General features: G+C 29.8%; 1 protein-coding gene across 2 annotated transcripts; it reads right to left on the reverse strand.

Moving 5' to 3' along the window:
• Positions 1-1028: 1028 nt before the first annotated feature.
• Positions 1029-24557, reverse strand: Sk2 (Sphingosine kinase 2). Of its 2 annotated transcripts, XM_069115288.1 has the most exons (7): positions 23466-24557; positions 11196-11547; positions 7263-7631; positions 6167-6417; positions 5793-5885; positions 5033-5172; positions 1029-4250 (listed from the first exon to the last, which is right to left on the reverse strand). In XM_069115288.1, the coding sequence occupies exons 1-7, from the start codon at positions 24019-24021 to the stop codon at positions 4062-4064; spliced, it is 1950 nt and encodes a 649-aa protein (XP_068971389.1). In that variant the 5' UTR covers positions 24022-24557; the 3' UTR covers positions 1029-4061. The 2 variants fall into 2 exon arrangements, with proteins under 2 accessions (XP_068971389.1, XP_068971390.1); XM_069115289.1 differs by lacking the exon at positions 7263-7631.
• Positions 24558-25038: the final 481 nt, after the last annotated feature.

Raw genomic sequence — 25038 nt, forward strand, 5'->3', positions numbered from 1 at the left:
AGTTGTTAGCATTTACCTTGTAAATATATATCTTTTACATTGATATTCCCAACTAAAAAAAGAGTGAAATATTTTATCTTTAACATTGAACATAATTAAGGTTTTGTATAACTTCTTAATTATTCATTTACATAACATTGAATGATAGTAACAAAATGAAATTCTGTTTGAATCTTACAGTACTTTTTATTCTTATACAATATTAAGATGATAGTGAAAATTGGTGTAATTTTTCAAGTATGATGTGTGATGCCTGAATTAGAGTGATAATTTATGGTCGCGATACTTTTGTAAGACTAGAATTGACAATCGTGAAAGATCGTGTTTTGTGTTCTCTATCCATATATAAACTTATAAGCAACTTATGTGTAACTACTTTATATATGAACTGTAAATAAGTGATTTCCCTGTTAGCAGTACTTATGGCAGATCTATAAATAAAAAAAGAAGTACCTTGTTTCATACGAATTTATGTATACAGGGAAACTCTAATTTTCCCTGTGTATAAGCTGCTTCAATCAAGTGTATTAAAGAAAACTGTGAGTTTTTCTTATATTCTGATATATATCAGTTCCTTTTCGTTTATTTTTTCTGGTTATGTCGTAGCTGTATGCAAATAAACATTGGAAAAATTATAGTTGTATCAGATTGAAAGAAGCTTGGTTTGATTAATCAGATTGAAAGAAATTTTATGGTGATTTTCCTTGTATCAATATCGAAATAAATAAGTGATAAACTAGAGTTTCTTTTTTATGTACATAATTTTATAAGTGTGTTAATGTTTTTGTAAATTACAAATAATTTGTAATTAATTTTTGTGCTATCATCGTAAAATATAGATAGTAATGTCTTTTTATAACTTGCAACTTCCGTAATACTCATTAAATTATAAATATGATTCAAGATGACTCACATTTATATTGGTATACTCTAATATGTTACACACTGGCAACTATAAATATGCAATTTTTAGGCACAGAAATAATATTCATTAACTACAATAGTTTTAAGCAAACCACGGGATGATAGAGGTTTTATGTAAAGAAATTTATTATCATATATATTTGCTATCATACTAAATAACTTTCATTATTCTCAAAAACATTAACGATCGTTCCGCAAAAAAAATAGCGGAATAACAAAAATCAATATACATTACAATATTGATCTCATCGATGACAAATTTTTTTCCTTTGAGCGGTAATGTAGCGTTTTTCTAAGAATATGCAAAAATTTAGCGCTTCTTTATTTTTTTATAACGAGATGACTATTTGTCCTATTTTTAATGTTATAATATATATTAAAGGGAACTAATAAAAATGAAAAAAACTTAGAAAAAGATCATGTGTAACACAATTACATTTGTTGAAAATTTTGGGACAAATGTCGAACAAAAATGTCATTTACAGCCTTATGCTATAAGTTAAAACCCTTATTAGTCACATTTCTACAAAAAACATTTTTATAAAATAATTGTTTAATCATTATAGTTAACCTCAAAATTTTGATTATCGATCCTTAGAGATTCTAAGCATTCTTCAATATTTACAATAGTTTCTTAGCTCATTACTATATTGGTACATACATTTGAAAAAATGTGTCTTAATTGAAGTAAATTCATTTCTTGGAAAAATTGTATATATACTTAAATTGATACCAAAATGATAACATTCAGGAGCATACAAATGTGTTATGTGACTAGAAAGGATCAACTAGATCTCTTCCTAGCAATCGTAAACATATCTGCAATTATAAAGGATCATTAATTTTCTATTACAAATGTGCCATTGAAATCTTATCCATACTGAATTTGCAATATATTTTGTACATAATTTATAAAATGATAATTTTGATTTCTTCTTGTTGACTGTGCTATAAAATGAAATTGATTATCTGAAGATAGTACAAATGGAACTATGTCAATATTATTTACTGTTCTTTTGTTTTGTGTCTTTTGTCAATAAAATTCTTGTGTTCCTTTGATTTTTGGAAAAACATTAACAATTTACAAACCCTATTATACTGCACAGCATGTAACAATAAATAAAATAATAAATATATATAATTGGTTTCTTTGTTTTGTGAAAAGTTTTAACCCTTGTTAGTTAAGTTAGTTAAGTTAAGATCCTTGGCATTTATGACACAATCACAAACACAAGATTTGGCACGAAACTAAAGATAGAATAATAAAACCTTAAAAGAAATAATATAGAGAAAAAGAAAATCATCTATATACTTCTTAATTATCTTTACGCATTTCTTGGCACAAATTTACACGTATAAAATAATACAATTTATACAAATTATAATCATCGCAATATTTGTTAAACGTTATATCGATTATCTCTATAAAAATGCTTTTAGCAACTAAGAGAACATCGATGAAATTTTTCTATAATAAATGAAAGTTCTTCGTTTCGATATTAAAGCGCAACTATATAACAGTATCAAACACCTCTCTAGTGTCCCCTCGATATTAGTTCTTCTTTTCTTTTTAAATTGTGCACTCTTATGAATCAGATATTAGATCTTTAACGTGCCGCATATTATCTGTTAATTATTATGATATGTTCTTATGTCGTTCTTATAGCGGCTAATGATGTCTCGAAAAAATATTTCGTAAGCGTAAGATCAAAAGACGGTATCTGTGCGTTGTATCGAAAGATTGACATGTTCTTTCTTTAATCTAAAATGCGCCTAAATGTACAAAATTTGAGAACTATCGCGATTAAATCAATACTGTATGCCAGCATTTAGACCGCGTGATAATAACAACCTGGTCGATAAAATGCATACAAGCTTAAAAAATTAGAATCTTTACAAATTCGATCGAGAAGATCGAAATTAATTATTTTATGCTTACAATGGAACGTATTATATGCTATACAATCGTTTAAGAAATACAATACATGTACTTATCTACATCACTGAAAGAACAACCAGAAGGTATTGAACGGAGGAAATTATCGTTAATCCTTGATGAATTTTAATAATACCCTTTGGTAAATAACGAGGAGGAAGATACATCTAATCATCGAATTACTCAACTTATTATATTGTTATAATATTGATTTCGATTTATATCTAACTTTCATGACCAATTCGTTGTGTAAATCGAGGATTAGGAAAACTAGCATAAAATCCATGAAATATTTTGAAGTTATACTATTATACGTCGCATAGGAAACAGTCCAAAAAGTTAGGATTTAGGCTAATTAATAAAATTACAGATAACTAGTTAGTAAGCACTATTGAACGGTGTTATATGGTATGGTTCATCAACCGCTTCCGAAAATTTTCAGACGTTTTATACATTTTAAACAATTAAAAAACTTACGTGTTTAAGATACTTATAATATTTATAAATTGAAAGGTTCTAAAGTGAATTAAGCTATACAATTTTTATAGTTATACAAAGGAATGTTAAATAGCCGTTAATCTTTAAATGACTTTTTTTGGAAACTGAATGCGTTGTAGGAGAGAAATTACATGAATTTTTGAAATTTTTATCTCCTTTGAATCCAAATTCAATCGAGTTTTATTTATGAGATGCAATTAGGAATGTATTTAAAAATGCATGGGGAATACTTTAATTTTTATTACCGTTAAAACTACTGATATAAAATTATCTCGAGATAAAAAAATTAATTAAAATAAAAAAGGTTTTAATCTAATTAGTATTTTCAATGTATTTAATTTTGATGCGTAAAACACGTCTGTAAAGTTTCAAATAACAGCATCGGATTATGTCGTACAAACGATAAACCTCTAGGAAATAACAAGTTCACCCTATACAAATTATGGCTACATTAATATCGCTAATTTATACATATGTACTCGTATACATCTGATGAAACGAATTAATATCATAGTTTAGGACGTACATCTATCGCAATTCTTTGAGCTAAATTGTATTTACGTATTGCGAACTGGAATATATTAATACAGTATTGTCACCAGGCCATGCTACCATAACACATATCTTATTGAACTTAAGATTTTAGGATTGTACAATTTGATTTCCATTGCTAACTCTGTACGAAGTGTAATGCTAATTTGTATCAAGGAGACATTACCGACGCTAAAGATGGGAATATCTCGGCTTGCAAAGGTCCATAATCTACTTTTTCTCCATCCACCGTAATGTAACCGTTCGCTCCTTCTTCTGGTTCTATTCGAAACGCCTTTACCGGTATCATGTCGACGCCAGACCGTGTTACATGGGTACCATTATTTAATCCCAACAGGAACTAACAGACATAGTAAATAATTCTTAATGTGTTGATATCGTATTTATAATATGTTGAATCTGCTTCTAACTTCATTTTAATTCCATCATAATTACATCATAATACCTTATTAAAAAAGTTGCATTTTCTTACTTATATTAGAATGGTTAAAATTTTTCATATGTTAATTTAGATTTCTTATAGTAACATTGACTAGTTCTTTGTGATCAAAGTTTTGGCAATGTACGAATTGTTTCAAGATGTGTTTCAATAAAGTTGTTTAGATTTGTTGGTTAATAATAACTTGATAAATTGCTAAAACAGTCTAAGCACGTGTTTGATACGCAAGCATAATCTTGTTTACTTTTCATTTACCTATCAAGCTCGTATATTTTTAAAGCCTGTTTTGAATCACAGTTGAGCTATGTCACCGAAAAATTCGTAAATCTATTTGAATCACGGAAGCATTCTCATTCCTGAGCCAGCCGCCATTGAACTATGTGTATAAATTGTGAAATTCAGATGATGGAATTCAGATGTGCAGATCTTTTGGCAACATAGCTCAGATATGTTTTTATGATAATGTTCTTTATAATTTATATATATGGGTATATACCCAAGATAAATCGAGAAATGGAAGTTCATTGTATTACTTAAAACAACGAATAGATCACAAAGGGTTAAATTACTTTATCAATAAATAAGGACCTAATAAGCGTTCCGCTTTTAAAAACATTTCACTTGTTTGGCAATGAATTAGAATTAGATAAGCCAAAGATATTGTTTTTAGTCGAACTATTTACCTGGAGTAAATTAGCTCGAGTAATTCCGGCTTTTATTATCATAAGCCAAATAACGCCGTCCGCCAATTTGGCACGAGGTGCAAAGAAATAATCCTGGCCCAAATGAGACTGATATGCCGCGTGAACCATAACGAACTCTCCTGAAATTTCAAGCACACAAATAAATTCATTAAATAATATATTCATTGATTTATATTGAAAATATCATTCAAATTAAAGTATCCTATTATAACATCATTTAAATTAGGCACTCAAGTCTAGGATACTATTGTGTAAATGGGATAATAACGTTGGTACATTTGTTTGCACATTTTCTTAGTATATTCCAGTTCTGTTTATATTGTACGCATTTTCATAGCTTTACTCACAAGCTAGCTGTGTACACTATGTACAAGTATGGGTTATGGTTAGTAATACTATTTGAAGCAATGTTTGTCCTTGCGATGCTGTTCTCGATGCCGTTTTTCAACGGGAAGCAAGTGTACCAGCATTATCAAGTTTAGCATCGTGGCAGATAAAGCTGCGAATTACATAATGTGTAAAGAAACGCAACGTAAGATGCATGCAGACTATTAAGGGCTAAACTAGCATATAGTTGCCTTGTATAAATTGTAACTTATCATCTGATTTCATATGCATTAGGTAATAGACTTTAAATATTACTCTCTATTTTAACGGTACTTTTTATTACCTTAGAAGATAATTATTAAAAATAATAAAAATTATTATTTGTTATTTTAGAAACTATTAAAGATATTACCTTCAATTTGCGTCCAAGAATTTGATACTTCTGAAGTTAGAGCGGGCAGCCTTGAGGATGGACCATACATAACTTGACTACTGTTCTCTGGATCTTAATTATAGACATATTATTATTTTAGGAAGAGGTACAGAGTACAGAAAGTTTAAATTAATTCAAATTCTTGTAATGTACTAAATTAATCAAGAAATTAGACCAATTTTTTTATCTACTCTTAGTTTCTAAGAACATAATATGTAATAATACATAAAACGTTTACAAGCGAGCATCTTAAAGTAGATAAAGTAAAAATATGATATGCGAGTAACAGCACACAATAAGAAAAACGTTTTGTCGAGATATGAAAATTATTAATGTATGAATTAAAAGCTTACCAATATCTTCATTATTGGGATCATCGATGCTATGGTAACTAGAAATTGATCCCGTGCTAAAATAAGTTGACTTTGCGGATGTCGCAGAGTAGAAGCTGTCTAGCCTCTGTCTTCTCTCAGCTTCTGTTTCCAGAGTGATATTATCGCTTATTATTTCGTTATCATCACAGCTATCAAACGATCCATCAAAAATAGTAGGATCTCCATCGATTGCATCATGGAAGCTTTTCGATTCACTGATTTTGCTGTATCTAAACATATGATAGAATAGTATTTTAAAAAAACTCATATTTTATTACTTTTTTTAAAGCATTTTTTAAGAATATACGTTTCAAACGTCAATTTACAAAATACTGCAATTTGAGAATTGAATTTGTATGTTGATAAATGCAAACCACAAATAAAATTTTTATGAGTTCCTGATGTTGGGACTTTAAACGATTGTTTTCGGTGTTATTTTTATCTGATTTATTAAGAATAAATTCACAAAGCAGATGAAACTGAATGAATTATATCATATGTCATTTTAAATTCAGATAGAATCTCTCCAATATTCCAGATACTGAATACAAAAATATCTCTCGTTTGACATTTTGCGTTATTTTACGGACATTCTTTTTCTACATTCTTTTACGGACGTAAGTCTTTTTTCGTCATAATAAGATTCTTATTTCATAGTTAATAGAAAATTAATAGGGACCGTATCTCGTATGATAACTACAATTCATATGTATGTATGTATTCAGAATATTACGTAAACTCGAGACATCCATATGCAAAGTATCATTTCAGTTTCTATAAACTTACGTAAACTTGATAAGTGTATTTACATATTTCTTACGACTTTTATAATACATTAATCGATATAATACTTTGCGAGAAAGTAAGATGTTTACACAAGAGTATCAAAGAACAGATAATTGAAGTTTGTATTCGTACTGGTCTGTTATCTATTAAGCGAAAATTTTCACTCCATCTTTCCCATTTGACCTCAGAATTCTGTCAAAGGATTATCTTGTCGAATATGATGCTTGTTTCATTTGGCATTTTTCATGCGCAAATAATAGAGGTAATGCGTGATAAGACAACAACGTACCGATCTAAATCATCGCCACAGCTCCTTGAATGCGATATCTGCGTTTCCTGTGCGTACTCATTGTAGGCCTTGCCATTACCCAAATTCTCCACGGACGGTACTTTATCGCAAGCTAAATAAGATACTTTTCCTTTGTATGTCCTCAAACCTATCAGCCGGGCGATAGTCCATATGGTGAATCTCTGACCGCCTATTGCACGGAGACGTTCACTCTCAATGTCAATGTCGGCGAGTAAACCCCAGCCGACCGATAAAAACGAAAATAGAATCTGATTCCTTGTTTCAACGCGTACCAGGTCCATCTGCGCCTTTTTAAACTTCACCACGGATAGTGCACTGACGAGAAGAGGATTATAATCGTACGGCTCCCTGAAATAGAATCCGTTACTATTGGTAAATGCGCATGATTATTATTTTTAAAGCAGATTACGATTTTTCTCAAATAAAATAATTGTAATTATTTAATTATAGCATGATTTTCATTAACCCTGCTATTCTCCTCACTTCTTCTATACGTTTGTATCGTTACAAATGTTTTCTTTTTTAGGTCACTTTATCTCATAAAAAGCGTAGAGTACACAAAAGCTAGTAAAATTATATTGAATATAAACACCAAATATTTCTTCTGTTTTAGTAATATTTATTGAAAGATATAACATCTATTTCGGGTGATATATTTAAACGCTAAAGAGAACGATAGGGTTAATTTTATTATTATTAATATAATTATTCGGTTTTTTAATTTTCTGTGTACGAAAATGAAATGAGAAATGTGAAACTGTTTGTGTTTTGTAACTAAGAATCGATAATATTACGGATGACCACAAGAGAATAATGATCGACTATCTAGTTTATTTAATGCTGCATCAAGAAAATTGAATCTTTCTTCCGTCCTTATATCATAATTACTATAATTTTGTAACAATGAAATTTCCTTTACAGTTTTTCTCTTTTCGCTAAACGCGTATTAAATAACTACTTTTTGTCGTTATCGTCGCGTTTCATCCAATTGCCTTTATTTCTCAATGTAAAATCGATACTAAGCTATGTGCTTAAAACAGGAAACGCAGAATAATCTCAATTGGAGCTCTGTAATATTTAATTTTCGTTTATGTACATTTTACAAGTTCTACATATGTCTGTGTGTGTATGTGTGTGCATGGGGACCATTTATAGTAAAAGAAATGTCCAATAATTAAACCGCAAAGTCTATAATTTTTCTAGATAATCGACACAAATTTTACGAAACGAATAGTAGTTTCAAATGACTCATAGAATAGCGTATGTTTTATAAAACGAAGTGTTGTGAGAAACCAAAAACGTGTTCGTAAAGACCGATATCGAATGAAATGAAACAAGGTCATTTACAACGCATTACCTCTCGTTACGATTTAAGAATAAAGTTTGAACAAAAATTGAAGACTCACGTACCACGTATCGACTTGTGCACAACCTTATCAACAAGCTACATATGTAGTTCGAAAGATATTCTACGTTAAATATTTCTTCGATCGTGCAAATTTCTTTCATTATCTGTATTAGGTACCATGAATATTGTTGTTGGTATTTTTCATCTCGGTTGTTGCTTGATATGATCATAATTACAATATGGAAAGTATACTTCAAGGATGGTGAAACACATTGAAACGTTAAAACACATTAGTATTAAACGTGCAGGAGTAAAAAACGCTTTAGTTTTACATCGATATGATAGTGTTCTCTTGAGTTACATAAGATACGTAACGTCACCCGATGAGAATCCCGATGACATTACAATGATAAGTTAATGTAAATAATTTTTATCTTATAATGTGCAACTAATTTTTTTTTAAATATTCATGAAATTAAAGTATTGGTTTCTTAATTACAAAAATACTGGTGAAAATATAATGAACAAACGATCGTTTTTAAATTATTAGAACAATAATGCTTTCAAACATGAAGATTCAATATACCTACTATAGCGTAGAATGTTACTGATTATGTAATACCTTTTTTTTTTACTTTTTATTGCACAGATATTCAACAAGTGGCTTACGCATCGTTAATAACAGTAACGATAATGATAAACGATAACAACATAAAAGTATATGAATATTTTTTTCTAAAACATATTTATATCTCATTATCGTATATATTGTCTGGTTGTACAACATTTTAACGAATTTTTTACGACTATTGAAGGTAACAGGTGAGCAGTTAACAAGCGGAAAAATCCGCGTGATTCTTTAAGTAGGTATGAAACCCACGGATATCAAGAAATGTGCAAATTTCTTGTTAGCTTGATGCTGATTAATCTAATATACTTCTGCTATTTCATAAGAAATAATAGCATACTTATTTCGATACTATCTACTCGATAATACTTCAAAGAACAAGTATATATGCAATCGTTATATTACAATGTTATTACATTATAAATTTACTTAAAGGAAATTAAAAATAAATAGGAGTTTAAAATTATTGCAGTTTTATAATTTGTCGCAATTTTTTATCTAATAAATATTTTCAATAAATTTTTAACGTCGGTAAAACGATGATAATATCATAATTGTTTTATAGTTTCATGATTCATTTTATGAATATGATATAGGAAAGGTATTAGAAATTTGTTATGACGTAGGAAATATGAACGAGAGGAAAAGCTAAATGAAAGATAATGAAAGCAATTGAATTTGACGAAAAATGCAGGGGCACGTGTAGTCCTCGACGCTTTAATGGCTAAACGAAAATTAGGTCGATTTATCGTTAGTTTACGGTGCTCATCCGAGTTATCGTCCGACCCTTGAAAACACGAAATTTTATCACGTGTATATCGTTGTAGAGTAGTCATAGCTGCTGAAAAATTACAAATTCATTGATCAGAAAATTTGCAATGCGCCGAGTTAATCATCGTATCATAAATCTAAGCCAGTGGACCTTGAATATTTCATCTTATGTATGTATTAATGAAAGGATAAATAGATCATTGCATATAAATTTTCGTTTCGGATATTTATAAAAATTAGTTTGATTCGATTTAAATCTTTTTTATCCTGTTTATCTATCCTAAAATTCTGTTTAAAAGCCAAAGAAAATTAAAATAAATGATGCAGACTATATGCTTGTAACAATGCCTATGTTCAAAGATTGCAACTTGCCTGTCGCGAAATTCATACTAATTCACAGAATAAATTGATAACAGTGGTGCCTGTTAAGCGATGTTATGTCGCTCACATGTGTATAATTAACCCTTTGCTCTGCAACAATATTCGATACAATGAACCAATATGGTGCAGATTGATGCACTCGCTTACTAATATCTTTTTTAAATGGCGCCTGTATCTGTTTTCTCTATGCGATCTTCCATATTTTATAACAATTTATTTATCAAATCATTCAATCTTTATTTTAAGTGCTTTTTAAAATAATTTCATTCTTGTAACATACATATAACTATCATTCTAATGTCCAACAACATGTTTGAAGCACGATAACGGTATAAGATTATAAAATTTTTCCACAGAAAATTAAAAGAATGAGGCGAGAATAGTGTACAATTACAGTACGTTATATAGTACAAAAGGATGGCTACAAAATATAGTGGTTACAAAAAGAATATTCTTATTTGCCAATAAAACATCTTTTTATCAGGTTCTATATTTCATATTCATGATACTAAATTTAATATATTTGAACTTAATTAAACAGTACATAAATTCTATAATACATAAATACAAGGTATACATGAGTGAGAAGAATTTTCTCGAAGATTTTAGTAAAATCATTATTAAAACAAATCCATTGTCTGCCGAAATTGCAGAAACGCCTTTCTACGAGCATACATATAAATTGAACGAGGCGGTTGCAGGCGGAAATAACGACTTCCTCGGAACGACCGAGCTAGACACATAAAATAAATCACGAACCCGGATGATCCTAAAAGAGACTTACTGTTTAGCGTACGCGATGGATTTCGCCAGACCATTACCAGAACCACAGGGTATCACACCAAGGGATAATTCCTTCAGAGCTTTCTCCCAATCGGGCCTTTGAAAAAGCCCATTTACTACTTCGAACACGATACCGTCGCCTCCGACCATCAGCAGCCCGCTCCATTGATAGATGTCCCTCGTACGCACGAACTCGCGTGCGTAATTGGGACACTTGGTGATGTGAACATCATAAGGCCTCTCAGCTTCCGATAGAATCGGATGGATCCTTTTCTGGAACGTTTCTCGACCTCTTCCTGGTCCCGACTTTGGATTCAGCAACACCAGAATTTTTCGTTGCTCACCTGGACACGCTGCAATCAATTCAAAGGAGTTTTTGCTTCCTTCTTCCTGTTCTTTTTCCATTTGTACGCTGCAATGTCATATGGCGGGTTGAAGATCATAATAATGTAAGCGATGATTTTGAAAATTAGGATTTAGTTGTGTTTCAACTATTAAAACTATCATTTAACTTTAGTTTCATAATTAATTAAGTTATAACTTTATTCTTAACCGTGGTACGTTTTCATGACTTGAAAAAACTAAAATGATTTTTTTTAATGAAAAATGAATGAATCTAATGAAAGTGGAGACTGCTACTTGAGGAGAAACAGTTCTTTATATATTAAGGAAATTTTCTTTCGTTAAAAAGTTCGATAGATTATTATTTTCCAAGTTTATATTATGTCATATATTTTGTATTGATTTTTCTAAAAATAGTTCTTCAGTATTTGATTTGTTTAGTTGGTAATGTATCAAGATACAATCACGTTTACTCGTGTTATGCGTACAATTTATGGGTGATTTCTTATGAAACCGTGGGCACATTATGCACGTCATTGCAATTCCTAAGTGCTGCAATACTGACCGTTTTCTTGACAATCATTTCAGTTTCCAAGTCACACGAGTAATTCATGCTATACTTGAAATTGGCTTTACTTTCTTTTTGGTTCTTTGTGGTCTTAGTGTTTATGTTTACTGAAACTTTTCCGTTAATTTTAAAATCTAAAATATTTTTTCTCAATCTTACAGTAGAAGACTAGAATCTATATATGTTTCAGACCCGAGTTTGATTGTATTTTGTTAATCTTGAGGTCCAGAATATCTTTGAAAATTTTATGAGAAATCTTTGGCTATATAATCTCGTACAATAAGGAGAAGATAATCGAGGGTAAAGAAAATTTCTACGAAGCAAGAAACCCCTGGATGATTACGTGACGTGTAACGCAACGAGCGTGTTTTAATCTTTGGAAGACGCCCCTGCAGACGCCACCGCAGCAAACCCCTTTGCAGAGATTTCTCTGCAGTTCAGTCGTGTTCGATTATCTCGAGTAATTTCTTACAAATGTATTTTAATGTATACCTAGTTTTTATTTTATCATGAAGCATGCTGTTTATTTTTGCGTAAAATATTTGCGATACAATTTTTTGTTAATTATATACGATTATTGGTTAATTCGCTTATAATTTATGCATTTTTATAAAATTATATTTCCTATTTAATAATTCTGAATTGCATGAAGGATTTCTTTGCTCGCAATTAGTTGAGATTGAAATACGATAAAAAAAGAACAAGGGAATTGATTACTGCGATAATAATTGAGCATTTCTTAATTAATCGAGATGTATGGACTATCATTGGAATAAGCTTACTACTAAATATTTATATAAATGTGAGTAACTGATTTTATGAAAGTACATAGTAAGAAATTTTTAAAAATTATGTGTTGTATAGTCAAATAAATATTTTGTACGACTTTGCAAAACAGATTTTATACCGATGGTTGCGTTTATTTATATAAAACCTGACAACGTAAAAAATCTGTGTTCGATCGAATTTATAGAACAAGAAAGTCCATCTTCTGAAAAAAAGGGTTGCCTACATTTCCGAGAGAAAAATGGAGGAAATAGGTTATCAAACTTACGAACGTTACTATTTTCTCTCTGAGCAGTAATTTAAACAGGCTCTGCTTGTATTTACGTAAACCTAGGAGTTATGGATCGTTAAACGCAACTAGTGAAAGTACAGATAAAGTAACACCAACTATAAAAGGTCTGAGAGTCGAAAGAAAACTTTTGGAGTGAATTAATCGTATATCATATTATATCATTCCTTGTAGCTTCATTTATATAATTTGACAAAAATTGTATTCAACATAGCGGATAAAAAAGGTATAATAACATAATCGTCGTGCATGACTCTGTTACTTAATCTCTTTACCATTTTATGCTAAACTTTGCAAAATTATCTTGCGAAAAATATGACATGCGCGATTTAGTTTCCAAAGTGTATTTAAGGCTAATTTGACTTGTTTAAGATTTTTAATCGGAAGATAAGAATTTATTAAAACCATTTGCGACAATTTTTACTAGAAATTGAAAACAGTTTTCAATCAAAGTCAAAGTCAACAAATTATAGTATCGCATTATAAAAATCGCTTTTTCTGCAAATTGGAATTCAAGGTCGACGACAATAAAATACATGTGTATTTTGCACAGATTATTCTCGTACCACCAGCCATCTTTCGCATACTGATCTACGCCATATGCTATACCTATACGTACAATATACGTATATATACATGCATAGATACATAAGTGCAAAAAAATATATTATCAAAGATAACAGATATTGTGAAACGATTCCTGACCAAAAATGCAAATGAATTTCGCCCTTATCCAATTTCATCACAGAATCGGCTCCGATTCGAGGAGCAACAAAGCGAAAAGCTTTGGTTCGGACAACTGAACCAATATTCGATAACCGCAAACAACGAACAACGATCGATCCCTGTAACGAGATGCAATCAGCAATTTTATGTAGGTCATTTTGAATTAATTTGGCTGGTAGCCACATGGTCCATTGCTTGAGAAAAATGTCGAAACACTTCTGGCGACGCGAAGACGCGACATATACACGACCCAATTGTTCTTTTGTCTTGCGTCTTATGTACGCACGGTTTGCCACATTTGTTTCACGTCGATATCACTAATAAGCTCATAAATAAAGCATTTATCCATATGGCCGAATGTTATATAACGGATGACCACGTAAATAATACGTGGTCATTCAAACGCGCACTGTAAACAAACTTGTCAAGAGAACAATTTGAGAATTGACGGAATCAGCCAGTCGCTATGAAACTTTTAGCGTATCCCGATCACCAACTATTCAAAACGGTGATCAGGTTTAAGCTATGAATGTATTATTTCCGATTCCTAATGCTATTCATATTTTCGCGTCATATCTTGAATAGATGGAGAAAGAAGGGATTGTTCATCATCGTTGTTACGTGTTTGGACCTACGGACTTCGACTATTTACCGGTTTATGTTTTATTTTTTACTGCTCTTTTTATTGTTGGCATTTCAAATAACACATTGTTTTACAAGAGTATTTGAATACTTATAGAAACATGATAGACTATACTATATATGTTTACTGTATCTACTTATGGAAGCTATCAACATATTATAAAAAAACAGTTTGAAATTTCATTACTACTGTAAAACACGGCTCGTAATTACATGGGTAGAATTTGAAACGAATCTTACGATCCTATTGATAAAAAGTTTCTATACTAAGTATTCTAATACTTTTGTAAGATATAAGTATCATCCGCATTTTAAATATGCTAACTCACAACCGCATTTTAATTAAAGTTATTACTTTAAAGCACCTCCAGGACTTGAAAATCTGTAGTTCGCGTGAAATCGACATCGCTTTAAAGCCTTCTAAAAAAGCTGAAAATCACACACGAATAAATATTCTAGCTCCACTCTGGTAATTATTTGTGTTCCAACGTTGCAACGACGCACGAGAGAATATTTGACGAGGAAAGCATGCCTCTGTTGCATTTAGAAATTAGAACCCTGTGAATGCACGGACCACCACAATACTCAAGCTATATGCGAGTGTGTAATATATTTATATATTTGTGAGGATGAGCATTTTTAGGGTTGAACGGTACGTGGCGAGTGTAAGTTTCCAAAGAAATTTTAGAAAGCATTATCAAGCGAAGCGTATCCTTAGCGAATTCAAAACGGTATGTATTGTGCAGTGAATAATATTGTGTAATATATTACTAAATATTACTCAATAACAAAATAAATAATATTAGATATGTAATAGCAGAACTCGGTATAAATTTTGCCAACATATTTTATAATATTATATCATATGGACAAAAGTTTTTAAAAGCATTATAAAAGCCACAACAAAAATATGGAACGTGAAAAAATGGTAATGATTTTACTCTTAATATATTACTTATTACAAGATAAATAATTCATGTAAACATTATACGTTAAAACAAGCTAGACATACTGAATTAATGTTACGCTTGTGGAATATGCTCAACAGTATGTTGATGTTAGGGATTAGTATGTATCGATACAGGTGAATAGCACACTTTGGAATGTGAAATAACATGTGGTCAGCGTGTAGCATCGACCAATTTATTATTTAATATATCTAATCCACTAAACCAATATAAAATAAACACACGATTCATCCACTCGCCATATATTACTGAATTATATAAACGATACTTTATCAAACATAAAAGTTCTCTAAGTATACTAATATGAAACTTGAAATAAATTAAAAAATATGTACAATATGTAGGTACCTACATATTAGCCACTGTGATCTGTATATTCGAGACTATCTTCAAAAATTAGTGTGAATTATTGAACTACATCGATCTGAAAGGACTGTGTCAAAAGAGGAGCAGAGTAGATGGACGGTTATTTTCGTCAATGCACAATAAATCAAGGAGTGACGTAAACGGAATGCACAGCAATAGTTCAATGTATTTAGTACGAGGCCTTGTGTTCTATTGAACAACAGACTGATAAAAAAGCGGAGAAATTAATCCTTGCAACTGTATCCTTTTGAAGAAAAAACAAAGAGAAGAAGAAAATAAGATCAAAACTTGAGAAAAAAACGTTTTTCATAATATGTATTTCCTCTCGTTTAGTCTTCTTTTCTATTCTCAAAGCTCCATTAAAGTTACCCCCTTTCGAGAGTTTCAAGCATGTCCCATGGTAAAACATTATTCTAACGGAAACGCACGTTGGAACTAATGGTTAAACATTATCATGCAGGATAAATCTCTTCCTCTTAACCAATATCGATTGCCTTTGCGCCAACAATAAAATATAAATTAACCTGCAGTTTGATATAAAGTGAAACTGTTTGTATGAAAACAGGATGTTCCGGAAAACATGATATTTGAAATATTGCCTCAATTATTGATTTCGTGAGAGATGAAAAAAATGTGTATATTTGTTTTATTATTTTTCGAATGCAATTCGATTTTATTAAATTATCAAATTAAACCATATTAAATTTGGTCATTCTGTATGAAACAGCCATTCAAAAATATGTGAAAATTTCATCACTGAAGATAAATAGCGATGAAAACTCGGAGATACGTCATTGTGTACTATCGACAAATAGCTTCCATGCCAAAAAATTTATAACAATTTTACTGATATGAATAAAAAACTATAATGGTATAACATTGTATTATGCATAATATTATACTATCAACGAGTAGACTTTAACAGATATTGTAATGAAAAAATTTCATTAGTGCAGATAGTAATGCTATATACATTATAGTATTAATACACTGCACCATTGACGAGCAGAGATTTTGTATTGATTATAACTTGATATGTACATACTTTGTAACACGCAACATCAAACAATATACAAATATATACACATATGTATGTATGTAGTATGTAGTACTTACATAAGTAGCATTAAATGTTTTTGTTTATAAATTAACCGCTGGCAGATTATTCAATAAGATATTAACATGAAAATTCACGCTATCAAATATCAAATAAATACATTGGTATTATTTGAGAAAAGAGACGGAAAAACACGAAATGAATAGGCTGCAATGAAAATTAACCTTTTTCACTCATTCGGTTAGAATCTACACGTCGGTGAATTGTTTCATTATTGTGCGTCGTACAAGTATCATAATTCATCTATTAAAAAGATATGCTGGTTTTTTGGTTGTTTACTTTATGCGAATTAGTTTAGTCTTTTTACTATATTACACTATTTATTATTGCATTTTATTTATTCTATATATTTTACACTATTATACATTTTATAATATTAAATATGGATATGCATAGATTCAAACATCAATACATCAAACATGTGCATATGTTTACAAACATTAACAAATAAAAAATATTCAATCTGAGGAAGAATAAGCTATCGGTAGATCATTCCAAATATCGAACTTCGACCGAGTCCGACTGCCGCGATAATTTTCTTGCCTTGGACATAAATGCGATAAATTTTTAGCAACCATGGCATAACGGCGTTCTAATACTTATGCATCTAATCGTAATGAGCAGCAAGACCGACGTAAATATTTTTTATGCAATAAAATTAGTTTTTCTTTTTGCTTCGCAAATATTAGTTTAAAAAATTCACGATTCGAAAATACTAATTATTTCATAATCATAATAAAAGAAAGGAAAAAGATTCTGGTTATTATAAATTTTTGTAAACATAATAACGATAAAATAAAATATTACTAACACACAATAACGTTTTGATTACTGCAAAAGTCTGTTTTCTCTAGATTTGCTAATTTGTTTTTTAACTAAAATGTATATCGATGCGAATAAATTTCCATAGTTTATTAAAACTCTTCCTCTATTGATAATATCAGTGTCAAATAGATAACATTTTTATCGTATTAAAGTTTAGTGCGTCATGTAGCGATCAAATTAGCATTGCTATTATGTACTGTTTTTGCGCAAAGTGACGTAAAAAGGATGTTATAAAACGATTTGTAATTTTGCTATAAAAAAGGAAGACTTTTTTTTTATGAACTTTGTTAATGTTAAGATATATGTTGATCTATGCTTATATCAGTGATTAAAAATATCAATTAAATCTTATTTTTAATTCTATATAATTTGACTTGAAAATTGAATAACCATAGGTCTATAAATAAACAGTTTTACACTATCATTAAAATATTAGATCTTTTCATAATTATAATAGTATTATTATTGACATTAACCAACTTTTCTTAGTAATAATTGTATTCCTAGATGTCAAATTAAGGAATTATAATCAATAGTAAGTAAATACAGGACTTTAAATAAATAAAAAATCTTTACAATGAGGAATCATATAATGCAATAGAAAAGTATGTCATATCACAAATTGTAATACTGATACAGACAATTGCAAATAAAAAAATCTATACATGTATCTATTATAAATAATATTTGATCAAACTATTGATAGTATTGGAATATTAATAGCATTGAGACTAACACCACTGATAGTACTATTCACAGCAATATTAGTACTAAAATTATTTATATAGTTGGCAATTTACAATATTGTATGTAATTTAATTACTATTTGCTATTATTGTTGTTCAAAATCGAAAAGATTAATAGCAAGTATTTATTTCTAATCCTTTTTCCTATCGTTTCTAATTTTCTTATAGTATACAATTTGTCTACGTGAATTCAAAATAAACAGAATATAAATCAAAAATATTGCTGCTATTAATGTATTAAACCATCTTTATTTTAATTAAACTAATTCCTTACTAAAATAACTTTTTTATCGAGTAGGATAAAGATACAAAAATATTATCATCAAATATTTTTGACGATTAAGAAACCGATTCATTAGCCACACAATTCTCACTATTCCACAGGTTGTTGGTGTTATTAAAGAGACAAAGTCTTGGCATTGATGCAGCAAAATCTTGGAATCAGTTACCTTTGAAAGTCCAAATAGTAATAATCTCATAATGGGTTAATAAATTTCTATTTTGTATCTAAATTTGTTATGTATAATTTCATACCACATTACATATATTTCTTTGAAATAATATTAAATAATAAACAAAATTTAAATAATTATTACATTTGAATTTTTCCATGGAAACTCAGTTCTTCCTCGAGTTCATAAAAATGTATCCTTATTACAGAATTGCATCATACCAGACACAATTACACGATCTTTTTATTGCGTTATACAATTGAAAACTAACATTTCATGCATCAGGGCACAACGCAATGCTTGTAATAACGAACCAATAACGAACAATAGCAACAGTACTGCAATTATCAGTAAATACTAATTATTATTTAAAATAACATTTCATAAAACATCGAAATACTAGATACTATTGACTATTACTATTCTGAATTTTCATTATTTACTATCATCGTGTATTTTATCATTACAAAGTATAACTTATTCGAAACTTTTGTTAAAAAGGTGGACTGCATACATATGTGGTGAAAAGATTACTCTCTTGTGTTCCATACTTTATACTGAACCGCTTTAATTTGTGCAACTAAATTTCAAAGCGGATTGTGCTATAAAAAAGGTGTACAGTTGTACGTCTTTTTCTTCTCAAGTGGAAACATATGCGTTGTATACACACAGTGAAGTGAAAATTCAAAGTAAATCGCATTTGATTACGGTAAATTAAAATATTTCACGAAACCTTGCCGAGTTATCAAGCAAGGGAATCTGATATCAATTTTCAATGAATAAAATATTTACGAACGTGAAAGTTCTTTTTATCTTTTACCGAATAACATTTCAACAACGTATTGTGTATTTATGTATTGATTTTCAATTAGTAGTAAAATTAGTAATAAAATAATATTGAAAAAGGATGAAGACAAAAGATTAAAACTTTTTCGAAAATAAATTATGATTACGAATTTTATTGACTTTTTAAAAATTTAACAAACACATGAATTTTTCATTTCTCGCATTTCTTTCACATTTGGAATTTTCAACACTTAATGGATAATCATAAAACGATCATATTCTGTTTACAAGATAAGTAGTAACATTATTTTGAATATTGACTATCAGAAACGTATTACATTATCTATGACATAAGCGATCTCATAAGCATTATTATAGGAATATTTTGTTGATATATAAGATTTAATTATGTAATGTTGTTAGTTATTAATTTACAATGACGTATGCCAGACCACTGCAATTTTGATAAAATGATGTTTTATTAATATATCATTCTCGGTATTATGATATATCATTCTCCACAAAGAAACTAAAGTTATAATTTAGCTTACTGCAAAACTAAACACATGATATTTTCAGCAGTTGAAAAACATGATTAATTCAAATTCTCAGAATTCTGACTTACAGTACTGACGTAAGAACAAAATCGATTGAAAAGCAAAAAGAGAATTTAAGCAAGTAATACTAATTCTAAAAATGTGTATCTATAATTGAGTTATCGTTACTGTATAATAATATACAAAAAGGATAATGTATTCAATACATACATAGAATTATGTAGAAACACACAGCAAAGATGAATTAAACGAGGAAAAATGCGAAGCTGAACTTCGTTTAGTTTTTAAACTAAGATAGTTCAGTTTCGGGGAAGTCATAATGACTTTATTCAATATTACTTCGTTTAAAGTTCTGTTCCTGAAAAACATCATTCACGCTTATTATTACCATGTTGTTATACCGTCTTGCAAATAAATGCAATGACTAGCAATGTTCTTGAATGACAAGCATGTATATACGGGAAGTGTAATAATCACAGCATACGAATAATTAGTAAATCAACAAGTCCTATTATTATCATATCATTATTTTTAGTCTATACCAAAAATATGGGAAATCATAATTTTAAAATTACTTTTTAAATAAGACATAAAAAGAATATGGTATAAAAAGAGCATTGGGACGATAAATATAAATTTTTGCTTTTAAGAAATACGATAATGCTTAATTTTCCTATTTCGAAATTTTAATAATAAATTCCCAATATAGACGCGATTTATTGCCTTTAATTTATAAATGGGCATAATCAGATTCGATTAGAAGTTACATAATTCCGAGATTTACGCATTTTAGCGACACGCATATATAACGCGATGTTAATCTGTGTAGCTTTTAAATTAACATAACATTATTGACATTTTGAACCAGAGAAATATTTCAGTCAAAATAAATATTATTTAAGAATAAAATGCGGAAATATAATCCTCGCTCTGTCGATTCTTAACGTCCAGAAAACTTTTAATAACCGGAGGTAAGCATGACGCATTAAAGGAGATTGAAAAACTTTTGATGGAAATATGTTGGCAGACATTTCGAAAATACAGAAGGGTAACAATATTCGAAAAGTTTGAAGTAGAACGAGAAGAAACATAAATTCTGCAAGAATTATGATTACGATTCAAAGACGGTGAATAATGATTTTTTTGCTCAATTGCAGATGTTCTATTGTGTAAAATAAGGTTAAGGAGAAAAAATGGAAGAGATATGTAAGAAGGTGAAACTTTGTTTTACGATATTTCGGAAATTCAAAAACGTGCATGGTACATATTCCGAAGGTTTGAAGCAGAAAGTGGAGAAACACGAAATCTGTAAAAATTTTCAATTGTTAGTGTTCTAACACTAATAAGACAAGACATATTTATTCTAATAATATGTAAATACAACTTTAAAGATGACTATATGATAGTCATTGCAACTTTAAATAAAATATTTAAAAAACTTTAAAGTATATTGCTCAAAGTAACTAGAACATTTTATTTCCACGAAATAACACAATATCTTTTCTAAGCATTGGATCTGTATTGAATTTTACAGTACATAAATGTTTCTTTCAAGATACTGATTTAAAACTTTGCAGTTTACACATCTAAATTGTTTTAAATCCAATTAAAGCAAAAAAATCGTCTTTGACGCAAACACTTTTTTAGTAATGTATTTAATAGTTCTAACGCATCTTTTATGTTTCCGGAGAAAATGTAAGTACAAGAAATATTAGAACGAACATACATAATACATAAATGAAAGAAAACATTGAAAAATATGTGAGCGTATGAATCTCTGATTTCCACATCGTTGCAATATTTATAAATGTGGTGAGTAAATGCATTTTAAATGAATGAAGTAATTAAAGGCGATATGAATCTAATTTAATTTTTTAATTAATTTTTTTTTTAATTTTATGTTTAGTTTTTTAATTTTATGAATAAATTTTAAATGAATAAATTTTTTCAAATTTAAAAATTAAATAAGTTGCAATGGTTATGAATCAAGATATAGAAAATTATTGTATCGTTTATCTGAAATAAATGTACGTGGAAATTCGTTCGTATGATATTGCAAATGACTGATAGCGTGCGTATTAAAAAATTTTTTCGAAATACAAATAAAAGATCTTAATCTTTGCATGAATCAACGTAAGAAACTTGTAAATTGTTTTGTGTGTGTGTGTATGTAATTTAATATTCCTTTAGATATAATTAAGGAGATTGTGCGCAGAATGACGTGCGTATAATCTAACTCCGTATCTGGGATTCTTTTGTTCATACAATCATATTTGTTGAATTTCAGATATATTAATCATTGTAAAAATGTACTCATATAACGACAACATACAACTTCCTCCGTTTGGATATTGCCTTACTGGAACATTAAGTAGAATTCTACGTAATCGATTATTAAAAAATTTAACTATCATTATTCAAACGAATATATTTCTATAAACAATAAACAATAATGTATTTAAAAAGGAAAAAAATAAATGTTAAAAATGATGTGCAGAAGAAAAAGCATTTGCTGCAAATGAAAGTACAGTTATTCTTAATACACATTATCTAGAATCTAGACCTACTCAAGAAAAGAAACATTGGCGTTTGGCCTGCATATATTAGATATTATAATAGAAAGCATTTCACATAATAGAAAGCATTTGAGATGACTATATATATATAACAATGTACCTACTATAATTTAAACTATATTTGCGAAATAGTTGATTATATTTACAAATGTTAATTACCATTAATAAACAATATTTTATATTAAATTACCTTTCATCCCATGTTACAATGTCATTCCTGATTTCTTAACTATTCTCATCTCAATAAGATACAATCATGTTATTGAAATTAACATTCAATCATTAATACCTAGATTCATCCATAATGTGTAAGTTCATTAGCGTAAATATGTAGAAGGAATTTTAATGAAGTTTCTTCACGTTTTATTATTTCGTAATTTCTAGCATTGATTACCTAACATGATCCTACCTTAAACGTTTTCGTTAGAAGGGTGGGAAAAGAAACATAATTTATCGAATTATCGCTATGTGAATGACTTAGTACGATGAAGAAGAAAAAGAGAACGAAAAAGAGATTGAACTCACCGCTAATCAACGATTCCAGATTCTCGTGACTGGGGCTCATAAAACTTTTAGGCACAGGCAAGCCAACAATGAGACATTTTATAGCTAATCGCCACCTGCTGGCCTCTCGTAGATTATCTTCATATTTGTCAAAGCTGCGGAATCGTAGCGTGATCGTGGTCCTTTCTCGTCTCTTGATACCTTTCATACGTGCCTTCTTCAGCGTGTACGCATAAATATAAAGATAGGCCGAAGTGTCAAACTCGTCGTAGGATTGATATGCTTCCACAGACTCGACCAGCTTAAATTGAGATCTCGAGGTACCTGGTCCACAAACACAGCTTCCCGCGCTTTTGCGTTTCGAACGCATACATCTGCACCCTATTATGTCGTTTAGAACGATCGTTTCAACCTTCGTCGCACCATTATTGTCTTTCTCTAAGCTGAGACCCTTTTCTGTTAGTCTCACCTTGTAGTAAGTGTTTTTCTTCGACGTAACATAAAATGTTTCCTCAAGAAGAGTGTTAGAATGCACTTGACCACCGTCCTCCATGACACACTGATGATTGTCTGTCATTCAGTAAGATACGCCAATCACATTGATAATCATACCATAAGAAGATCATTATTGTGGTAATTAAGGCACATGATAAACAGACATCTCTTTCCTATTTTGATAAAGTTTCCTTTATTGCCACGGTAAAGAATTGTTGCTTTGTACCATTCCATTTAAGAAAGAGTTTCCAATTCACTTAACGAGTTAATTTCTCTTGCTAGATTCTTTCATTCTCTCAGACATTTTTTCATCATCTAATTACTTGAACTGTTGTGTTGTGAATTTAATGACGCACGTGCAGTTTCCCAAGTAATACACTCATAACATTATCTCTTATTAAAGAATCCATTTTACGGGAGGACGGTATTTAAATCGCGACCACGAAACATAGTCAAGATTTTTTCCGAACCATGTACGATTAATCAAAAGAATGTACTACTCTATATTTCGATTAAAAGAAATTATCTCACCATTATCTCGGCTTCTTCTGCACTTGCGCGCATTCGAACATCAAACTGCTTCGAACACACCGAAGTCACGGCATATACTGTTTATGTGAAACTTGAGACTTGACGGACCGATTGATGGAGCACCCCAGCGCTACCTTGTGTTGGTAAATTGCAATTCACCAACATGTTTCTTGTGCAAGGAAACTACATATGTATATTTAGTATGACGGTGAGATTTTGTACAGTTGGTAAAAACGAGTTGACGAAGTCATAAAAATAATCGCCAACTCTACTAAACGTTAAATTTACATGTTCCGACAATCAAAACAGGAATTTAAAACCTATTGGGGTAGATAAGGAACCAGGGCCCTGTTCAGGACCGTACAATGTAAGAATTGTTTCTTGTTTTGTAGTATATTTAAAAAAAAGTTTATATAATAATTCATTTTAGATATACATAACCTGGTATTCTTTACAGAATATATATATATATATATATATATATATATATATATTCAATCAAAAAGTTTTATGTAATACATATATATATTACATAAAATTTCCAAATACCGGCTCTGAGTAGGGCTAT

This window comes from Bombus flavifrons, chromosome 6 (genome assembly GCF_040668555.2).
Source record: "Bombus flavifrons isolate JBK064 chromosome 6, iyBomFlav1_principal, whole genome shotgun sequence".
NCBI classification, from domain to species: domain Eukaryota; kingdom Metazoa; phylum Arthropoda; class Insecta; order Hymenoptera; family Apidae; genus Bombus; species Bombus flavifrons.

What these genes read in the sequence shown, in the direction of transcription:
- Sk2 (XM_069115288.1), bottom strand. Translation starts at nt 24,021, where the DNA reads ATGACAGACAATCATCAGTGTGTCATGGAGGACGGTGGTCAAGTGCAT. An exon ending in TCTGGAATCGTTGATTAGCG is followed by an intron (nt 11,548 to 23,465) that starts GTGAGTTCAATC and finishes AATTGATTGCAG; the next exon opens with CGTGTCCAGGTGAGCAACGA. An exon ending in CTCGAGCTAATTTACTCCAG is followed by an intron (nt 4,251 to 5,032) that starts GTAAATAGTTCG and finishes TATGTCTGTTAG; the next exon opens with TTCCTGTTGGGATTAAATAA.